The following is a 22,639-nucleotide window of genomic DNA, read 5'->3' as shown; positions in this document are numbered from 1 at the left end:
TTAGGTTTACGATTTCACAGAGTTTGATAAAAATGTACAGTCACCCAAGAAAAGTGATACTTTTTCTGTCACATCCATAACGCATCTTTTATTGGCATTTTCTGGCATGCCCTAGATGTACTATGGGAATTGTTCTTGTTCTATCACTTCTCCAGTATGGTACAGCCTTAAAATATGCAACACCTGTTTAAATACTGGGAGACAATAAAACATGCACTGGGTCATTTGTTGCCATTTTGAGTTCAAGTGTCACGTCCATAACGCTGGAATTGCTCAGAACTCAAGTGATACCGGGAAATAACCTGGATGTTCAGCAACATTAACTAGAAGGATAAATGGACAAAAAAGTATGATGCACCTTTCTTTTTAAAATACAAAACTGTAAGAATTGGTAAACTGTGGTATAAGAGGAATAAAGCACTTCAGTATGTGGTGATTGGAAATAAATCAACTCTGATGTTGTGACAGTAACTCAGCTTCATGCCATACGTCACAATGTGTTCTATAACAGCAAACGCCAAGGAGTTCAGCACTTACTTATTCTTCAGGGTTTTTATTTTATTTTATTTTAATCTGCTGCCTGGTGTAAGGAATGTGGACTCCTAAAGTCCGGTGGATTCAGATGTAACACAAGCTTACTGTAATTATATCACTTTAAAAGGAAAAAAGATAATCACTTTACATGGTGACTGTGTGCATCTCCATCCAAAAACTTTACAGTTACTAGAAAATGTCGTCATTTTCAAACTCATCTCACTACTCGGTCTTCTGCCTGAGAGTCTCTGAGAATGAAATTCGATTTTTGTAACAAGGCAACATGAATTATTATTTAAACTGAAATGTGAGATGAGCGGTCATGAAAAAGAGAAAAAAAAAGGTTTGACGGTGAGTTATATCCAGATCAGGAATCCTCTCAGCCTCACAAAGCAACCAAGAAAAAAAAAAAAAGTGCCATATTTCCCCTGGCTGATTTATCACGGAGGTTTAACGCTGACGATATTGTTTGGTTCATGTTGCCAAAAAGTGTGAAATTATCTGGAGTTCATCTCAATCTCAATATCTCTAGCCGCTTTATCCTGTTCTACAGGGTCGCAGGCGAGCTGGAGCCTATCCCAGCTGACTACGGGTGAAAGGCGGGGTACACCCTGGACAAGTCGCCAGGTCATCACAGGGCTGACACATAGACACAGACAACCATTCACACTCACATTCACACCTACGCTCAATTTAGAGTCACCAGTTAACCTAACCTGCATGTCTTTGGACTGTGGGGGAAACCGGAGCACCCGGAGGAAACCCACGCGGACACGGGGAGAACATGCAAACTCCACACAGAAAGGCCCTCGCCGGCCCCGGGGCTCGAACCCAGGACCTTCTTGCTGTGAGGCGACAGCGCTAACCACTACACCACCGTGCCGCCCATTATCTGGAGCTGCACGAGGAAACTTCTTTACATCTTCTGTGGATTAATATTTTCCTTACAATTTAGCTTTTTTGCTGCAACACTTGCAGCTTGCTGTGTGTGTGTGTGTGTGTGTGTATATACACATACTTACCCACCAGTGGGGATCATCAGCAGCAGTCACTATAATAATATCATTTTTACAGAAGGCCAGCTGGTCAGAGCCCACACACATACAGTCCACTAACGCCTGAACCTTCTTCTGCCGCGGCCTCGCTGAGCTCTGACACACACACACACACACACACACACACACTCTGTATAATGGGTTCTGTATAACATTCTGAACTAAGAATGCAGTACACAGTAATATGGTGTTGTTCGTTACCATAGCGTTCTTGCGTGACCGGGGTGGTGGCAGTATGACGGGCACTGGCAGTATGACGGGCACTGAGAGGTTAACGTTAGCATTAGCAGTGCTGTTATTGGTCAGACTGCAGTAGAGCTCCTCCATGCTGCTTCCAGAGCTGGGAGAACCTGCTACACACTTCCCACTTCCAGTACTTGTTCGCCGATACGACATTGTCTTCTCTGACCTAAACACACACAGACATTTATATTACACACACACACACACACACACACTGCAAAAGTCTTAGGCACCCCTTTTTTTTCATATAAACTTTGTTACAGATTTCTATTTTATGATTTCTACATTATTGAGTCAAAACATTACAAAAACATTTTACAGTCCAAACGTTCGTTTTTTTTTTCCAGCACAAAATTAAATGTGACAGAAAAAAAAGTCTGTATCTGAGCAGCGTATTCCATCAGAGAGCACTTTTCAGATGAAAAAAGAAAGCATAATGAAGGCTGCAGGGTTTTGGTGTAAAATGAAGAAGTGAGTGTGACAGTCAAAGTGTGCAGAAGAACTGTGGCTGGTTCTGTAAGACGCTCAGGAAAACCTACAGATCATTTCCACATAAAACTGACCTCACTGGACCTCAGACGGATTCATTTATTTATTTATTTTTAAGCAAAGGGAATTTCGTCTCACACCGAATACTGAGTTTGTGTCATTTATTACGGCTCACTGATTACTGTTTACAGTATTTTTTTAAATGTTGAAACATTTCGGTTCATTATTTTTAAGCCATTTTTGATCGACAGCATTTCTTTTTACATGAGCCGAAGACTTTTGCACGGGACTGTGTGTGTGTATAGATAAGACTATTACACCTTGATACTTTCCATTTTAATGCACATTGCCTTTTTAAATATCTCCTGCCTATGTTATGTTTTATTCAGTACTGAGTACTGCAGAATTTGCTGATTTTAATAAGTAATATTAGTTTCACCCATCAAACATGTAGCTTAATATGTTTCCATCAGTACTGCCAGAAAGACTGTTTAATCTGGCATTTGACCTCTTATTTCACCTTCCATAATAACTAAAACCTTTAAGCTGTGATCTCTGTACTGCCTGATGTAGGAACAAATCTCTAAATACAGCACCAGTCAAAAGTTTGGACACACCTTCTAACAATGTTTTTTCTTTATTTTTATTCATTAAAAGTCACATCGGGGCGGCACGGTGGTGTAGTGGTTAGCGCTGTCGCCTCACAGCAAGAAGGTCCTGGGTTCGAGCCCCGTGGCCGGCGAGGGCCTTTCTGTGTGGAGTTTGCATGTTCTCCCCGTGTCCGCGTGGGTTTCCTCCGGGTGCTCCGGTTTCCCCCACAGTCCAAAGACATGCAGGTTAGGTTAACTGGTGACTCTAAATTGAGCATAGGTGTGAATGTGAGTGTGAATGGTTGTCTGTGTCTATGTGTCAGCCCTGTGATGACCTGGCGACTTGTCCAGGGTGTACCCCGCCTTTCACCCGCAGTCAGCTGGGATAGGCTCCAGCTCGCCTGCGACCCTGTAGAAGGATGAAGCGGCTAGAGATAATGAGATGAGAAAAGTCACATCAAAGTAATGATGGATGTCGTTTCTCTTTACTTAGTTGTTTGGTTCTTGACATAAATATGGATTACTGCAGTTGAGGTGTTGAGTATGGCTGTTTACTGTATTATTTATTGTTTGATCTCAAACGCATTCGGAAGGTAAGAAACTCGTCCACCCTTTGACGAGACACAGCTGTTAATTGAAAAGTATTCCAGGTGATTCCCTCGTGCAGCTGGTTAAGAGAATGACAATAGTGTGTAAAGCGTCATCAAGGTAAACGCTGGATACTCTGAAGAATCTAAAATATGAAGCGTTTTGTTTTTATAAAACACTGTTTTTTGTTCACTACATGATTCCATATGTGGTCCAGATGTTATTTCATAATGTTGATGTCTTCAGTGTAAGAGTAGGGGTGTACAAACTTTTGACTGGTACTATACTTTCATGTCATTTATGGCATCTTTATGAACATTTCTTTTATAAAACCTGAGAACATACTGTATGTTGAATAAATATGGAGTATAAGACGAGAGGACACTCCACAGTCAATAATACAGGCTTTAATATAATGAGATGATGATGGTCTCCATTAGGGGGCAGTGAAACACCTGATTAACCCAAACTGGATTATTTGTAAAATCTGTTTTAAAAGCTCTGTTGAACTCTGCAGACTTTAATACCAGCTCTAAATTCGAACCGTCTTCAGTTTTTGACTCTTCTGTTCAGTGATAAAGCCCTAGCAGTCCGTGTGCGTCTCGGTAACGGAGATCAGCAGCTCTTACACAACAGGTCCGATGGAGCTCTGCGTCCCTGATGAACTTTGTCCCTCCCAGACCACCGTCTGTCTCTTCAGCACTCTGTTACGGGGAGAGCGGGGAGCCCATGACCCTGCGACCTCCGCCAGGGGTGAAGGGGGGCCGTTTCTATAGGAACCACTCCAGGAACTCGAGGCGGGGCGTGAAATGGGGCGAGACTCCTGGGTCGAGGTGCTGATCTGGGGGTCGGATCGACCTGGAGCAGGATGAAATAAACTACATGTTCAGATGGAAAATTAAAATGTAAATGTTTTTTGTGTTACAGCAGTGTTGGAATGTAAACTTTTCAAAATCAACTTGTACAGTAAAAACTAATTTAGACAAAACAGCTTTAACACTTTTTCTAGTTTAAATAACTCATCTCATCTCATTATCTGTAGCCGCTTTATCCTGTTCTACAGGGTCGCAGGCGAGCTGGAGCCTATCCCAGCTGACTACGGGTGAGAGGCGGGGTTCACCCTGGACAAGTCGCCAGGTCATCACAGGGCTGAATAACTTGTGCATAAATCTAAATTCTGCATGTGTTATGGAAGATGTGCTATTAAAGGAAAATAATCAACAGCTATTGGCTGATGTGAAACAGAGTTATTGTTATCATCCACAATTTTTTTATTATCCATATTATACCACAGCAATTTTCCAACAATCCGAATAATATTCATTTAGCAACTTATTAATGCATGACGCATCATACTTTTGTCTCAGCATGTAATGATTCACCCGATTCACGATTCTATTCGATTAATGATATTTGGCTCATGATTCAATTTTCTCCGTGTTTTTTTTTGAACAAAAATTAAATGAAAATTTTATCCCCCCCCCCCCCCCCCCCAAATCGCAATTTTTAGTTTCCTATTCTTTAACAACTTAAATATTCATTTTGTTAAATTAAAAAAAAAAAAAAAAAGTCTTCAAATATAATGTTTGCCACGTTACCCCACTTTTACTTATGGAACCAAGTGATTTGCTCTGTTTTATAAATAATTACACATTTCTTGGACCAATTATGGGACACTGATCAAAAAAAAAAATAAAAAGAAGAAAATTGTATTACCAAATAAATGCAACATTCAGTTTCCTATACTTTATCAACGTAAATATTCCTTTTGTTAAATTAAAAAAAAAATACTTTGGTTTCATTTTCTGAATAACAACAATAATTATTTACCCACATTTAAAGACTGGAGTAAAATATAATTATAGCCTGTTAACTAAAATATTCCTTTGATTAAAAATGAAAAAGTTAACAACAAATCGGCCTTTACTTAATAAACGTTGATGAACATTTGTTCTCCCTCCATTTGCTTTTCTTTTCTTTATCTTTCAGCAGCCTATAGAGAGCTCTGATTTCTTATTCAATCTATTTGCACACAATCACACAACACCTCTTTCTTATTTTAGATCTGTTTTTTGTTTTTACAGCATTAGAGCTGTGTTACTTCCGCTTACAGTGAAGTCACGTTCATTCCCACTATTGTGTTATTATGCCCTCTGCTGTCTAAACAACACAATTACAGCTAGAAAAAACAAAAATTGACAACCTGATAATCATGATGATTCATTTTTTTTAGTTCATCAATTCGAATCATCAGAAATTTGTATCATGATTTATCGTTGCACAATTTATCACTACATGGCAACTTTTTATCTATTTATAGTTACGTTTAATGTTGTGGAACATCCATGAAACAAGTTAGATCCTGTTATCTCATCTCATCTCATTATCTGTAGCTGCTTATCCTGTTCTACAGGGTTGCAGGCAAGCTGGAGCCTATCCCAGCTGACTACGGGTGAAAGGCGGGGTACACCCTGGACAAGTCGCCAGGTCATCACAGGGCTGACACATAGACACAGACAACCATTCACACTCACATTCACACCTACGCTCAATTTAGAGTCACCAGTTAACCTAACCTGCATGTCTTTGGACTGTGGGGGAAACCGGAGCACCCGGAGGAAACCCACGCGGACACGGGGAGAACATGCAAACTCCACACAGAAAGGCCCTCGCCGGCCCCGGGGCTCGAACCCAGAACCTTCTTGCTGTGAGGCGACAGCGCTAACCACTACACCACCGTGCAGCCCTCTTATTTAATAACAGCTATAAACAGTTGTTCACTCAGCAGCCTCTGCATTTATAACTTACTGACTGTTACAAAGTGCTGACACTGGAGACTCCTTCCCTATTATTCATATTTACGACATTCAGCAGAAACCCTTATTCACAGCAACTTATGTTTATTCTATTTATACAAGTGAGCAGTTGAGGGTCTTGCTTAAGGGCCCAGCACTGGCAGCTTAGCAGTGCTGGGATTTGAAGTCACAACCTTCCAATCTTAAACAAACAAACAAACAAACAAACAAACAAACAAACCTTTATTTAATTTGCTTATTATTAATTTTGGCTTATATGGAACATCCAACACATAAGTCCCTGTCACTACACAAACACTGAGTGCATTAATACAAACCTGTGATTGGAGTTAGAGTCGGAACTACAGGTCCGAGCTGCTGTTACAGAAAATTAATCAACGTTCTTCTGACCAATCACATTCAAGAATTCAATACTACAGTGAGTGAATGAGTGAGTGAGTGAGTGAGTGATTGAAAGTTGTCTCTATAGCAACGAGGCAGATCTCTAACCTCTCTGAATGGATTTAGCAGGAAGAGGAGGAGGTGTGTTGCCTCCAGAGGAGGTGCTGCTGCACGCTGTGTTGTGGTAAACAAAGTCTACGTTCTGGTACGGGTTGTTCGGGTCCCCGCCGCTGTTACCGCTCCATGGAGAATTCCCAAAGCAGCCATTAGAGGGCAGAGGCGAGCGCAGACTCCGGGATGGACTGGCCTACAGGAAAGAAAACATAAGCAGACAACACACTGTTTATAACCAAAAATTAAAAATCCATATAATTGTGTTGGGGCGGCACGGTGGTGTAGTGGTCAGCGCTGTCGCCTCACAGCAAGAAGGTCCGGGTTCGAGCCCCGTGGCCGGCGAGGGCCTTTCTGTGCGGAGTTTGCATGTTCTCCCCGTGTCCGCGTGGGTTTCCTCCGGGTGCTCCGGTTTCCCCCACAGTCCAAAGACATGCAGGTTAGGTTAACTGGTGACTCTAAATTGAGCGTAGGTGTGAATGTGAGTGTGAATGGTTGTCTGTGTCTATGTGTCAGCCCTGTGATGACCTGGCGACTTGTCCAGGGTGTACCCCACCTTTCGCCTGTAGTCAGCTGGGATAGGCTCCAGCTCGCCTGCGACCCTGTAGAACAGGATAAAGCGGCTACAGATAATGAGATGAGATGAGATAATTGTGTTGTTCTTGAATTTATATGAAAGCGTATAAAAGCCGTAACGAGAACAAATTAATCTCTGTGGCGTGTTTTTAAGAATATGTAACGTTGTTTGTGTCTCTCCATATAATGATGGTCTGTAAGTGAAGTCAAAACACTTATTCATTTTCACACGGACTCTAGATGATTTGAGATGAATAACCGAGACACAGGTAGGAATCACTTACGAATATTTTTGAAATTACTCAAAAGAACTTGATCATACGTCCACAGTTAGGATTATTACTCGCACGTCACGGAGTCTGAAATGATAAAATTATCTGTATATACTCATTTCAGCATGTCCAAGTTCACAATTATAACCTAACGGACTATACACTTGCAGTCGTGTCTAACTCAAAGCCACGTACTGATACTGTGTGTACTGTATACCGAGTGTGTGATGGAAATTTACAGCAGTATGGAATGCCACATTCATGAGTACTGATGCGTATAGTAGATGGCGTGGGTCTCCTTAGTGCTGAATCATGAATCTAGATGGACAACGAAGATAATGTGATGTTCACACACCTTCTCATCCAGATCATCTTCGCTGTCGTACAGGAACTCCTGCGGCATCTCCCATGTGTACTCCACATGGATCTGGGAGTTAAATTTTCCACTGTGAGCCAGCTCCAGCTGGGAAAACACACACACACACACACACACGAGAGGCAGAATATTTAAAACTGCAAATCTAATTTTGATAGTTTAACATCATGAACGAGGACAAAATGGGAGCAAACTTTTCCATGCAAAGGAAGTGACCATTTTAAACAGAGCACAGCAGTTGGGACAGCTGCAATCCAAACCCACACACACACACACACACACACTCGGTGTAACACACTTCCTGACCCCAGCAGTGTGAGGACACTCTGTGGACGTTATGACACTGAGTCAATACGGCGCGCAGTAGTGAAGCGCCAGCTTGCGTTTACAGAGCAGCAGGTGGCGGCTGATACGAATCAGTGTGCTGACAATGAAGCTTTGATTTGATCTGAAGAGACCTCAAATAAATAAATACATAAAAACACTGCAAGGTCCAGACTCAAGTGAGTTCACTCAGTTGTAACTGTATCAGACTAAAAACTCCTTCAATATCTTCAAGCTGTCCTGCCTTTCAGATTTTTTCAAGTGTAAGTCGTAAAAAGAATTTCCCCGACACCCAATTAATTTTGTTTAGTGACTGAAAGCTACTGAATTCGAATCACAGACGTCCAATGTTATTAGGGTTTTTAAAAAATAGAACAATTAACGAATTTATCTCCATGTGACCTGAAATTCTCTGCTATTTTTTCCTGCTTCACCATGACCCAATTCAAGATACTACGTCATGCATCCCGTGGTGGGCTTTCCCCGTTCACGCAAGGCATTGTGGGATACAAATTTGAAACAGGAGAGAAAAATGGAGGACGTGAGTGTGCGAATGAAACGTGAAAGAGCGACTACAGTAACGGAAAGAAAGCGAGAAGAAAAGACATTATGTTATATACGAAGGAAAGGAAACGCAGGACCAAACTAATAAATATTGGCGCTCAGCGAGCACCTCGGTGTGATCAGCTGTTCGTTTAGCGACAGAATGATGGAACTGTCAGTGCACGCTCAAAGGGAAACCTGTAGATGGCAGTAATGCAACACTGTGGATGCCAGCTGCCGTAAAACCCAAAAGAAGAAGAAGAAGGTAAACCTGCGCATGCGCACACAGACTTCCTCTGTCTGCTTGACTGCGCCAAGCGAGCGATTTCATGCACATTATTTGCTTTAATCTCCTCAAATTAAATAACTTCCCAGCCACAGAATGGTAGCACTCCTCCTCCTCCTCCTAGTTCTTTATCTCTAGAAACACTGGAACAAAAAGCCAGAGGTAGAAATTTCAGCACTGTCAGCATGATGTGTGAATTCTGGCTCTGATGGTTCCTCAACCTCAACTACATCACTCAAGTTCATAACTGGCCTCAGCTAGAGATGCAGAGAGGTATGTGAACAGTTTTTTTTTTAAACCCACTCTTCCTGTTCTTATTTTCGATTGCACTGGTCCGCAATATTTTCTAAAGAATTTACACAGTTCTATTTCCAAAAATATAAACAAACCAGTAGCCGAATTAAAACACTGACTCTGACCAGGCAGTTCCTAAGGATGAATGAATGAACTCTCATTAGTACAGTTTTATATTTGTCCCACAAGCTTATACATGACTTTTTTCTTCCATCCGAGTCCCGACACACCTCTCGTCTCAGCCTGTCACAAGCTTTCTGTTTATAACTTCGTTCCAAATATCGTATTCATATTTTGATGCATCCTGAATATGACGCACCACAATCAAGCAATAGTCCATGAGCTTGGTAAAACCTGTTGGGGCTTCATTTTCTGACGTTTACCACCGCTCTCCACCTTGTGCGGTCTCCATCATCTGGTGAAGAGTCATGTCTGTCCATTCTGTGATGTCATCAATCCACGCCCATCTAGGCCGCCCCTTTCTGTTGCTTCCATCAACCATACCAAGCATGATTATCTTCAACAGCTGGTCGTCCTTCACTCTACACACGCGCCCAAATAAACAGCTGAACTTTTCTCTTCTTGATGGTCATCACATCATCATCTTCCAGGTGCACACGCTGCCTGATCTCATCATTCGTCACATAATGGAACCACTTCACATCAAGTAACCTTCTAGAACGCTTCATCTCAAATGCTTTCATTTTCGCTCATCTTTCATCAACGTCCAAGTATCAGAGGCGTACAGCAACACGCTGAAAACACAAACACGTAGCAGTTGTTGTAGTTTTGACCGTAGACTCCGTTCACCAGCGTTCCACAGCTTGCTGAATCCAGCCAACACACCATATGCCTTCCTGATCCTCCGGCAAATTTCCTCGCCGCAGTCACCGTCCCATGTGATCAGGCTCCCAAGATACTCAAACTCATTTACTTCCGTCTGGGTCCCGGGATAAAGAACAGGCTCAGCGTAACCTCTGCATGTCGTATGAGGCGACTAAAAGAGGTTAGTCATGGGGTGGAGATACCGGGTCCGTAAAAAAAAAAGGAACGCCACTGAAACTTCATGATACACCACGTCAGTATTTATGTTTTTGGGATGGGGTGTGTGTGTGTGTGTGTGTTTGTTTCCTCTAGGTGGTGTGTGTAAGGAGATCAAACCTACCAAGTCGACACACAGTGTGTGCTGCAGTTTCTTAGCGATGTCCAGCGCAGTTTCTCCAGCAGTGTTTGCTGTAAAACAGGGAGAGAGAGAGAGAGAGAGAGAGAGAGAGAGAGAGAGAGAGAACGAAGAAAGAAAGAAAGAAAGAAAGAAAGAAAGAAAGAAAGAAAGAGAGAACAAAGAAAGAGAGAGCACAAGAGAGGGAGAAAGAGAGAAAGCGAAAAAAGAGAGAGAGAGAGAAAGGGAAAGACAAAGAAAAAGAGAAAAAAGAGGGAGAAAGAAAAAGAGAAGGAAAAGAGAGGGAGAAAGACAGAAAAAGACAGAAAGGGAGAGAGAGAGCAAGAGAAAGTGAGAGAAAGCGAGGAGAGAGAAAGAGAGCAAGAAAGAGAGAGAGAGAAAGAAAGAAAGAAAGAAAGAAAGAAAGAAAGAAAGAAAGAGAAAAGGAGAGAGAAAGGGGGAGAGAGAGCACAAGAGAGGGAGAAAGAGAGAAAGCGAAATGAGAGAGAGAGAAAGGGAAAGACAAAGAAAAAGAGAGAAAAGAGAGGGAGAAAGGGAGAGAGAAAGAGAGAAAGTGAGGAGAGAGAAAGAGAGCAAGAGAAAGAAAGAAAGAAAGAGAAAGAAAGAAAGAAAGAAAGAAAGAAAGAAAGAAAAGGGAGAAAGAAAGGGGGAGAGAGAGCACAAGAGAGGGAGAAACAGAGAAAGCGAAAAAAGAGAGGGAAAGACAAAGAAAAAGAGAAAAAGAGAGAGGGAGAAAGGGAGAGAGAAAGAAAAGAGAGGGAGAAAGACAGAAAAAGACAGAAAGGGAGGGAGAGAGAGAGAAAGAGAGCAAGAGAAAGAGAGCGAGCGAGAGAGAGAGAGAGAGAGAAAGAAAGAAAGGGAGAAAGAGAGAGACAGAACCACAGCATTATACATTTCTGGTATTTGCATGACCATTGACACATAATTGTAGAAAGGTGTGGGGTTAGAATGACATCATTATCATACAGTTGGGTAATATCCAATCAAATCAGCTCTTCACATTCCCTTTAAAACTGAATGTGTATTTCAGAAAATTGGTATTTTCATATTTTAATGATACAAAATAAAATATTTCTTAAGATTTTAACATTTTGTCACCTCGTGTGTCTGTGTGGGTGTTAACTTTTGTACTGAGCGTATATTTCAGCTCGCTGCATCGCCTCATCAATTAAGACGGTGAGTCTGGTATTTATTTACGTTTCTTATGCTTTCTACTGATCCCGCTGAATATACGACGCTCTGTTCTTATATTCTTCTTCTTTCGGATGAGGCTGAGCGGTGAGACTCCGGCGTTGCAGCCAGCTCACCGTATCGGGGTTGGTGAGGTTAAGGGTTGTGTGTTCAGGTGGACCGAGGGTGGGGCACTCGTGAATTATGTGGTGGGCAGTCTGGTTGGCATATCCACAGACACAGGCTGCTGATGGGCGGAGCCTCCAGCGGTACATGTTGTCGTTGAACTGACAGACTCCGGTTCGTAGGCGGTTCAGGGTGACCCATGATCTTCAGGGTAGATCAGCTCCTGGTGGTAACATTGTGTTTGAGAAGAGTGTGAATTGGGTGGGCGGGGTAGTCTCCTGCCAGGAGGTTCTCCATTTGTCTATGATATTGAAGTTAGTGCCACATAGGTTTGCTGTATGGCAGGAGAAGGAGCAGCGGGAGGACAAGTGTTGGCGGTCCAGTTGAGAGTTCTGGACGAGGTTGTGTGTTCTTATATGATGAACTGACTTGTACTTCGTCCCATTCATCTTCCCTTTCACCCCGACTGTTTATTCTCCGAGTCCCTTTTGGTAAAAAGCATCCCGAACATGATGCTGCTACCCAGGGCTCTACACTAACTTTTTTTTTCAGGAGCACATGTGCTCCTAAGTTAAAAATTTTAGGAGCACAGGGAAAAAAAAATGGGGGCACAAGTAGGTTTTCATTTTAAAGGCTTATTGCAGCGCAAACCTTAGACACACCAACACATAAAACGCAAAATTCAATTGAGAATGAATGAATGAACGAATGAACAAACAAATGAATAACAAACAACTGAATGAATGAACAAACAGTAGCTAAACAGAGAGTAGAGCTCAGCAGAGCTAACAACATCATCAAGGACAGCTCCCACCCTGGCTCGGAGTTCTTTGGCTTGCTGCCCTCAGGCAGGCGTTACAGGTGCATCAAAGCAAGGACCAACAGACTCAAAAACAGTTTTTTCCCACAGGCCATAACCACCTTGAACAATTAGCCTTTTTCACATTACGTCACTTGCAGGGGAACTCGCATCCGTTTTCAGCCTTTTGAATGGAAGAAGAGGTATACGGCGACAACATATGTTAACAAAACTGTGTCATTCACAGATAAGATTGATAATATTGCGCATTGTTGTTTATCATTACGTATTGTTAGCGACCATTCCAGTCACCTATCTGCCTTGTTTTGGAAAGGAAGTTTACTGACTTTCTATGGTTGCTACTTGTTAGCCAGCAGATTAGCATGCCGCCTCTTCTTCCATTCAAAAGGCTGAAAACGGATGTGAGGTTCTTCTGCAAGTGACGTAATGTGAAAAAGGCTAATTACATGCACTGACTGATGCCACTTCTGGCAGGTGCAACAATGCACCAACAAGAACCTAAAAGGACAATATTCTCACACTTACCTGATACAGTGCAATACTTATTACAGTGCAACCTCACACAGCAACTTTTTAGTTTTTATAGCTTTTGTATATTTTATATTTCTACACTTTCACATCCATACCCAATGCAATACCAAATACAGTGCAATATCCTGAGTTTTGTAGCTGAACTAAGTTTCTATAACTAATGTGCAATTAACATCTGCAGCTCAACACGCCCAGTTGTGTATATATATATTCTTTGTTTTTCTGCTGTGTTGTGACATGCACCATTTGTATATTAGTTAGTTAAAGTCCTTCCCACGCCTCAGTACCTGGTATTCCTAGGCAGTCTCCCACTCAAGTACTAACCAGGCCCAACTCTGATGGTGGCGCATCGGGCGGTGCCGATCTCCGTTTCCGTAGCCCTCGGCCTCTCGCCTATTACTAGTCCTCTGGTAACCACGAGAGTTTAACTCCCCATGCACATCTGTATTGCAGCGTGCCTTGCCAGATGGTAGTGGGTACCATTTTTATGATGGTCTTTGGTATGACCCGACCGTGAATAGAACTCACGATCGAGAGGCGGACACGCTACCACTAGGCCACTAGTCAGTACCATTTGTATATACTGTATATTATTTGGTTTTCTGCTGTGTTGTATGTTCCCATCTAAATGCTTGCACTGGGGTGTGTGCTTTCCATCTCATTATATAATTTTCCCGCACCTTCTCCCATCGTTCTAGCTTTCTTCACTACACTTTCTTCCTCGTCCGTTCTTTTATTCTTGTTTCCACCATCATTGCTTTTAAAAAACGCCGTTATTCTCTGCATAGCGAATATATTTCTCAGCTCGGTCCGAACCAGCTCTCAGTTATCTCTCAGTTGAATGATCTGATGAATCCCTAAAAAGCACTTTTCCCACCTAATGCCACACCCACAACATACAACCGTGGGAAAGAGGGGCAATCACAGAAAGATGAGGCAGAACGGCAAAAAAATTTAACTTTTTCACTCCCCCCCCGGCTACCATGGAAACCACCGCAGTGCAAGACAGAGGCAATGCACGCAAATACAGACAGGGAGCAAGGCGCAGGCAGAACACACACACACACACACACACAACAATACAGGCCGTTACTCGTTACACTATATTAGGTAGGCTATCCAGCGCTGGATTTACATACTTTGCAGTTTAACGTTTGATACATTTTAGAATGTTAAACTCGTCGCGTCTGTGCTCAGTGCTTTCCTAAATTGTCGGCCGCAAGAAGCCCTCGCACGAATGCGCGTGTTTTTTTTTTCCGTCGTTCGCATGCCGAAAAATTCGCTCGCAAATGCGAGTGAAACGTGCGCACTGTAGAGCCCTGCTGCTACCACCACCACGCTTCACAGTGGGAACGGTGTTCTCAGGGTGATGAACAGTATTGTATTTCCACCAAATGTAGCACTTTGTACCAAGGCCAAAAAGTTCAATTTTGGTCTTATTAGACCAGAGCACGTTTTTTGAACACGTTTGCTGAGTCTTCAAAGGGAATTCCTTATAACTTCTTTCAATTATGGTTTTATTCTCACAATCCTTTCGTCAATCCCAGCTAAGTGGAGTGTCCATGCGAGGGTTGTCCTGTGAACAGCTTCCCTCATCTGATCTGACTTTTGCTGGATGATCTTGTCATGTCATGTTTGTGCCACATGATTTCCATTTTTTTTTAAATAAGAGGTTTAATAATGCTCAGTGGGATGGACAAAGTTTGGAATTTTTGATACTTTTCCAGAACTTTCCGGCTCCTTGACAGGAACAGGTGTAGAACATGTGACGGTTTAATTGCACACGAGTCGACTCCATTCAACTAATTAACTGATTTCTGATGGCAACTAGTTGCACAAGAAGTAAATAAAAGCAATAGAAATGAATACTTGACCACAAAATGGGCAAAAACAGAAAAAAAGGCTCATGTTCAATCAAATCAGCATGACGTTATTCTTGTGCCTTCACACAATGTTAGCCTGGAGAGCATCACAGTTTAAACGATCCTCCAGATGTTCTGAGCTCTTCATTTAAACCCCAAAATTTTCCTTAAGTGTTGTCTCTGTGTGTGTGTGTGTGTGTGTGTGTGTGTGTGTGTGTGTGTGTGTGTGTGTGTGTTGCTGTGCTGATGGTATACCTGCGTGTAAAGTAGCCTTTCCTTTAAGCAGCAGTTTTAGACATTCTGGTTTATTGTACATTGCACAATAATGAAGAGCTGTGTTTCCTTCCACTGTCTTCTTCTCCAGACAGCCACTGTAAACACACACACACACACACACATAAAATTAACTTTCAAACATTTGCACTCAACAACCTGCCAACGCCAACAGGGTTTCACAAGCACCAGATTAAACACACACACACACACACACACACACACACACACACACACACACACACACACACACACACACACACACACACACTCACCAATTCTGTGTGAGAAAATCGACCAGAGCCAGAGAGCTCTTCTCTGCCAAACGTACAGCCACATGGAGAGACGTCTCTTTCAAACCCTGAGAAAGAAAGAAAGAAAGAAAGAAAGAAAGAAAGAAAGAAAGAAAGAAAGAAAGAACACATTAAAATTGATTCAGAAAAAGAGACGGACAAACAGATAAAAATAAAAGAAAGACAGATTAGTAAAAGTCAAAAGACGAGGATAAGGACGGTCCTCTGTGAAATCCTGCTTCCTAAATCAGATCCTCAGAACTCTATTATAGATTTATATTATAATATAGAACATAACTCTGTATTACAGTAATAGTTTTTAATCCACATCCAGATTCCGTGACTCATCACATGGGACGCAAAAGAGATCCAATTACAGATGAAAGAAGAGGAAACATGGAATTACAGGAAACAAAGAGAAAGATCACAACAGGAAGGAACGTTACAGCATCGTGACGTCTGCTTGTAATGAATGACTTGAGTAAAAGGCATTGAAGAGAGGCAGCTGAGACGTTAACCACATGTTAAACACACACACACACACACACACACACACACACACACACACACACACACACACACACACAATCAACTCCAGGGTCTTGGAAGGATATGAAGTTATAATTGTTTAAACACCATATAAGTAAATCACAGTCCACCCACTCAACCCTGAACATCGAACAGTGGACCAGAGTCTCAAAAGCAGGGTGAACTAAAAGATGCACTTATTTTATTTTATTTATTATTTTTAAAACAAAACCAACTCAGGAAAACAGAAAAAAAAAGTATCCAAATCACACTGCAATTATCAGCCACGTACCAGGCGACAAACTACATTTCCAGCTTTAACGCTTCTTTAAGCTACACCGTCAGCACCGAAAATAAATACATCAACGTGTTTACAAATTGGGCCCCGGGTTCCACAACACCGAGAACTCTAACTCTACCTATAACTCCAACTCTGACTCTCGCTCTGCCGGAGTTTAGCTCCAGTCTGGAGCAGAAACACCACAGCTATAATCCCCACTATAATATCGCTCGGTCCTGACACTCAGGGAAATAAACGCACAGAACTTAGGAATAGTCATGGAAGTTTTTTCCAAGTACCGTAGTAGCACATTATTCCGGGTCATACTGTACAGCCTGGACTTCAGAACAACCCAAGCACACACTCCGGCGGCTGATAATTTATTATTGATATTTCACAGAAGATCACAGGTCTGTGAATAAAAGATCCGTGCTTTGTATTATATTTTTTGTTTTCTGTGACTCTGTATTCCGTGACTTCATGATGCAACAAGGATGTACAAAGACGCCCGGGGAGAAACAGCACGTGCTCAGACAACGCCACATGTAAACAATGACCTGATTGGTCAGATGTTTTATCAGATCAGGTCCAGGTCTGGAAAAATGGCTCCAGAAGCAAATCTCACCGGTACGGATAAACCCAGGCCTGGGCTCTAGGGATCGCTATCGGTCTGGTGTGAGCACCGACCACGTAAACTGCAGAGGAACGATTTATTAATAGTCACTGTTATAGTTATCAGTATTGAACTACTGGTATAGAACTACTCGAAACTGATCAAACTCTCGTTTCCTGTTTTCTAAGACGTCTTCAAACTGCCCCAGTTGAAGGCAACATCACTGTATCCCCAGAAATCTGTGCAGCAGCTCCCTCAAGCAAATAAAACAAGAGCGCTCTGAGAGCACAATATCCCCCGCTGGAAACGATGCCATAACTCTGGTAAAATACAACTGAATTGAATGAAATTACAATATGCGTATTACTGACATGACAAAGAATCCTGTCAAGTTTCGTGAAATTCCTCCAAAAATTGTGAGAGGAGTTGATTTCAGAAAGCGAGCACCCTTCCCGGGACGGACGGACATCACCACGACATAATCCCCCTTCGGGCCTTTGGGCCAGCGGGGGATAAAAATTTAAACAATAAAGATGGTGGACTAAACTTCACTGAAAAGTGATTTCATATACAGATATAATTTATGGGCTTTTTTTTTTTGAAACATTAGCACCATCTTAGAACGCTGTGACTGTAACCAAATACATTTGTTCATAATGATTTCTGAGGCATCTGATAACCAACTAACTCACTCTTTGGTTTAGTTACACGGCGTGCTGATGTCACACGTTACTGTAAATGTTGTTTTAAAAAGTAGATCAAAATAACATCCTTAGAAGACGCCTTGAGTCCCTCCTTATAAGACACCTGTCTATTACAGCAGCAACCTTCTGTTTCAAACGCAGCCAAAATTGCACAAGGAAGAAAAACCAGTCGTACTCTCAGGGTGGGAGGGCTGGAACACACACACTCCTCTGTCAACCACACAGACACTAATCAATCACGGGCATCTGTCAGCTCATGTATGCAGAAGAGGGTAGATAGCGCTTTCCTCTGAGTATGTACACTATTGTGTAGATATGCCTGTGCTGGTGTGTGAGACCTGTTGATCAGGTACAGCTGTGGGTTTGGACAGGTCTTCTCCCTCGGCGTACAGCTGCAGGAGGGATGTCAGGTCTCTCGACTTCACGGCATCGTACACTCGCAGGGGCTCCGAGTGCTCTTTAGGCAACACGTAGCGCCTTTCCACGTACTTCGCTGTGATGTACTCCTTCCTCGCATTCCTGACACATGCACACAACGCACACTCGGATTTTTAAAATTGACTTTTTTAAAAAATATGACAACCAAATATCACAGGTTTCCATATGAGATATTAAAGATAATATAGATGTTATTTACCAGTTGGGAGGTCCGTATGGTGAAATACCGTGACCGAGGTCTTGAAAGTACTGAGCGAGGCCCTCTGGGCTGAGGTCGGTATTTAAGGCCGAGGTCACGGTATTTCACCATACGGACTGACCTTAAGCTGGTAAATGATGTACAGGTAGTCGTCGACTTACGACTGCGTTTGGTTGCGACTGACCGGTCGTAAACCGATCTGGTCGTAAGTCGGCCTGTGTTAAATGAACGTAAGTATATTGTGATGTGTAATGATACTGTAATCATCTTAAAGTCTTATTTTATCAACATTTTCTTATTTCATTACCTTGGCTCATTAATTGGTTTAAGTCAAACACTGCATACTACACTGCGTACAGTACAATTCGTTTAATATGTGCAAAACAAAAAATACAAAATGCAGGTGTGAAAAATAGAAAACATTTTAGTTTGAAACATACCAAAATATAAATGTAAAACATAGCAAAATACAAAATTTAGTGACCGCTGGCATCACTGGTGCTTGGCTGTGGGTCGTCTACGTCATCATCAGCTGTTGCAGCGCTCGGGCTAGCGGGAGGATTTGCTCGTTTCATAAACCAGGAGCTGGGGCGGAAACTGTATGACGGAGTGCGTGAGGGAGTGCAAGAGAGACTGCGTATGTGCCGGGAGCTGGGGCGGAAACCATTGTACGTGGCGAGAGGCGCTGCCGGGAGCTGGGGCAGAAACTGTATGACGGAGCGCGCGAGGGAGCGCGAGAGAGACTGCGTATGTACCGGGAGCTGGGGCGGAAACTGTCGTACGCTTAGCTGGGAAACACTTGCCAGTCATAACCAGACGGTTGTAAAGTCGATCGGTCGTAAGTCGCATAGGTCGTAAGTCGACGACTACCTGTATTTTTTTCTTTACCAAATTCTAACAGAAAACAAGAGCACCCGAAAGGGAAAACCGAGCCGAGCCGCCATTTTGAATCCTCATTCACGGCTGTAATGCAAATGGCTTCCTCCTCGGTATACAAGTGCACTTCCATGGCAGGAAAAAACTACATTTTGCCGCCTATGTAGTCCCCTATTTATACAAAACTGAGCCATTCAGGATTCAGCCATGTCTTTGCTCGGCATTAGCAAGTTGCAGGTTTTTAGCTTTCTCCTGAAATGTTTTCTTTTATTTCTTCTTCCTCAGGGTAGTAAAACTCGCTTTCGCTGTGAACACTGTCGTTATCGCTGTCCATGCTGTAAAATTAATGCGATTCTCCTGAGAAATGCTGGCAAAAACTTATAAGATTTTTGATAATCTTATAAAAAAAGATAAATGTTGACAAAAAAATGCTACTATGTTTGTTGTGAACGAGCGAGTCGCCAGAGGTCCGTAACCGGGGTCCGTATCGTAGGATACAGACCCACTCGCCAGCCAATCAGAGTGCAGGATTTGGACTGCGAAAAAAATACATGCATATATTACACAGACACGAGCGTTTTAGTGTGAAATACGCCACTGGTATTTTTCATCCGAGCTCCATCCGGGACATGGAGAACCAAAACCGGGACATAAATCTCTATCTGTCACTCATGAGGAAATCGATGAATTGTCTTGGTAAATGTGGGCATGTTTTGTTTGTGAATGTGTCGATATAATAAAAAGAAAATCACACTTTGGCTTGAAGATATGAAGTTTATCTTCTCGTGTTGAAAAACTCACATTTTTTCATACGAAACATATCACGGATCTGAGTGACATATTTAAATAATATTCTATTCAGCGAGCATGACACTGAACAAGTCAAAGACGAGTAGTTGAATGGAATACATCTGATATACCTCGAAAAAAGCCAGCCAATATCATTATTATTATTATTATACATACACATTCCTTTTGGGTGTTCAACGCGTCTTTCTCTTTCAAAATTCTCTCAAAATCGATTGTATTTAACAAAGCAAACCTGGCGGCCATGTTTGTTTACAAATTGTCACAGTCGCTCACTAGCGCAGAAGTTTTATGTCTCCGACATGTGACGTCATGTTGTCCTGACAACCGTGCAATATCGTAAACCGTATTCAACGCTCATTCTCCATTGGGTAGAGTGACGTAATACATGTAGGATAAGCGATATGCTAACAATATTGCATGCTATCAAACCAAATGAATGAAACTCACTAGAAGGGAATAGAACACGTTTTTATTCCATTGAAAATGTATAATATTTCCTGATATTTCACTCCGATGATGTCACTCACAATGTTTTCCTGCTGACTGGACATGCGTTGTCAAAATGGCGAACCGGTTCAAAATTAAAATTCTTTTGATTAACTTATGGTTTTTTTTTTCCCCTCACTCATGATATATACATTCACCACTCGAGGATAAACTTCATATCTTCGTGCAACCGTGTAAAATCCTCCATGTATTAAACTTCTTTAGATATTGACTTTTGCTCATTTCCGTTAAGGGTGCCAATAATTCTGGACAGCCCTGTATATCCAGTTTTTAGCAACTGAAGAAGGCAAATAAGGGCTTGGAGCATTTGACTGGTGATTTACTGCAGTAAACAGCCACTAAAGTCAGTTTGGTTGTGGTGTGTTCAGTTTCTGACTGCGTTCATGTGTTTATACGCAAGAGACACAAAAATAGCTTTCAGAACTCGAACAGGACTGAAAGACCTGCACAGCTCCAGAGCTTCCTGATTAAAACTCCAGCACAGTACACAGTGTGGTGTGTTTTGTGCAACTCACATGTCACTCTGCGGTAAGGGTTTCACTGAGTCATCGCGAAGATTGGCCTCCATGACGTCATTGAACTTGTTGTTACCGATGCTCACTGCAAGCTGCGGGAAAAACGAGCAGGACTCAGAACGACTCAGGAGGAGACTGGGCTCTTATGCTGCAAACTCAAACCTCTAATTCAGATTTAAGAGGGACGACTGATCCGGGTTTGGCCACACAGGTCAAAAAACACATGCATTTATAGGTTTATAAAGTAATAACTGATTTTTGGAGAAAGATGACGTTTGTGTACAGAGCCAAGTGTCAGCCAGTGGGATTCATCTCAACTAGAGTTCTTATAGTCAAGAGTTACTGAAGTCTTTTTTTTTCCTTTTGGACAGTTATGCAGGATTTTAAGGGCTAAACAGTCATTATTGCAGAATAAACCCTGACAGGGCGATGCAGGAAGCGGAGGGGTCTCGAATCACCTTGAGCGGGTTTAATTTCACAATAATGATCGGCTCGCTGCACATCATCCCGCTGATTACACGGCTACTTACTAAAGAAAAGAAATCAACAACCTGACACAAAATACTGATTTATCAATAAATTACTTTATTGCTTCCACTAAGAAGGAAAAAAAAAAAATCAGTGACGTTCTATGACTTGAACTGCTTCCATAGCAACGTAAGCTCTGTCACCTTCTTAAGATTAGCCAACTTAGCGTTCCAATTCACATTAGAATGAATAATAGAAAAATCTTCCAGAGCATTTTCTGATGGAGTCATGTCTTTTGCCACAGGGTGTCCTGAATGAGTTGACGTTGTTAATTTGATTATTAAAGCGACAAAGATGATTGAACTTCTTTCTGTGGATTGATATGACTGGACGTGGTCCTCCAGAGTCCATGATCAGAACTGTTTCCATAGCAACAGCCTGCTATCCAGAAATAACAGACCGTAGGACGCCGTATTTACGGAAGCCGAGAGAGGCCTTTCATATAATCCTTTTTTTTTAATTCACCTTGTTATCCCGAGATAACGACATAATTAATTCAGGATCTCGAGAAAACAACACAACTAATTCGAGATCTCGAGAAAACAAAACCGTTATTTCGAGATCTCGAGAAAACAAAACAATTATTTCATGATCTCGAGTAAACAGCTGAGAAATGGTTCATTCAGGTGCGCCAAGAGACTTGTGATATGCTGACTTTGGGGCTATTTCTCATTCTGTATAGACGCAACTTTGGTCATTAGAATGTCTGGAATAATCGATCACCTAATAAGGCAATATTTTGATCAGGGGTTGACACAGGGAGAGATTGCATTAAGTCTTTTAATAAGGGATAATCTCAAAATTAGTCCGCGGCACCTCCGCAGAAGACTGGCCTCCCTCTCTCTCAAGGCTTCGTAAAAAGCCATTTCTGCTCTGTTACATGTCCGCCAATTTCTAAGTCTTCATTG

At 42.1% G+C, this 22,639-nt stretch overlaps 1 protein-coding gene across 2 annotated transcripts in view; it reads right to left on the bottom strand.

Annotated features, from left to right (window-relative positions):
• asap3 (ArfGAP with SH3 domain, ankyrin repeat and PH domain 3) overlaps nucleotides 1–22,639 on the bottom strand; it is a 112,639-nt gene that overhangs the window by 5,700 nt on the left and 84,300 nt on the right. For both annotated transcript variants that reach the window (XM_060934762.1, XM_060934761.1), the window contains exons 16-25: nucleotides 21,204–21,295; nucleotides 18,197–18,377; nucleotides 15,716–15,801; nucleotides 15,423–15,538; nucleotides 10,644–10,711; nucleotides 8,011–8,118; nucleotides 6,805–7,003; nucleotides 4,129–4,357; nucleotides 1,791–1,998; nucleotides 1,557–1,685 (exon numbers count right to left, since the gene is read on the bottom strand). In XM_060934762.1, the coding sequence (XP_060790745.1) occupies nucleotides 1,557–1,685; nucleotides 1,791–1,998; nucleotides 4,129–4,357; nucleotides 6,805–7,003; nucleotides 8,011–8,118; nucleotides 10,644–10,711; nucleotides 15,423–15,538; nucleotides 15,716–15,801; nucleotides 18,197–18,377; nucleotides 21,204–21,295 (1,416 nt within the window). The remainder of the gene's footprint in view (nucleotides 1–1,556; nucleotides 1,686–1,790; nucleotides 1,999–4,128; nucleotides 4,358–6,804; nucleotides 7,004–8,010; nucleotides 8,119–10,643; nucleotides 10,712–15,422; nucleotides 15,539–15,715; nucleotides 15,802–18,196; nucleotides 18,378–21,203; nucleotides 21,296–22,639) is intronic.

The sequence above is a fragment of the Neoarius graeffei genome, chromosome 11, assembly GCF_027579695.1.
Source record: "Neoarius graeffei isolate fNeoGra1 chromosome 11, fNeoGra1.pri, whole genome shotgun sequence".
Lineage (NCBI taxonomy): Eukaryota > Metazoa > Chordata > Actinopteri > Siluriformes > Ariidae > Neoarius > Neoarius graeffei.
The sequence above is the reverse complement of the archived record's forward strand: the minus strand, read 5'-3'. Positions and strand labels throughout refer to the sequence as shown.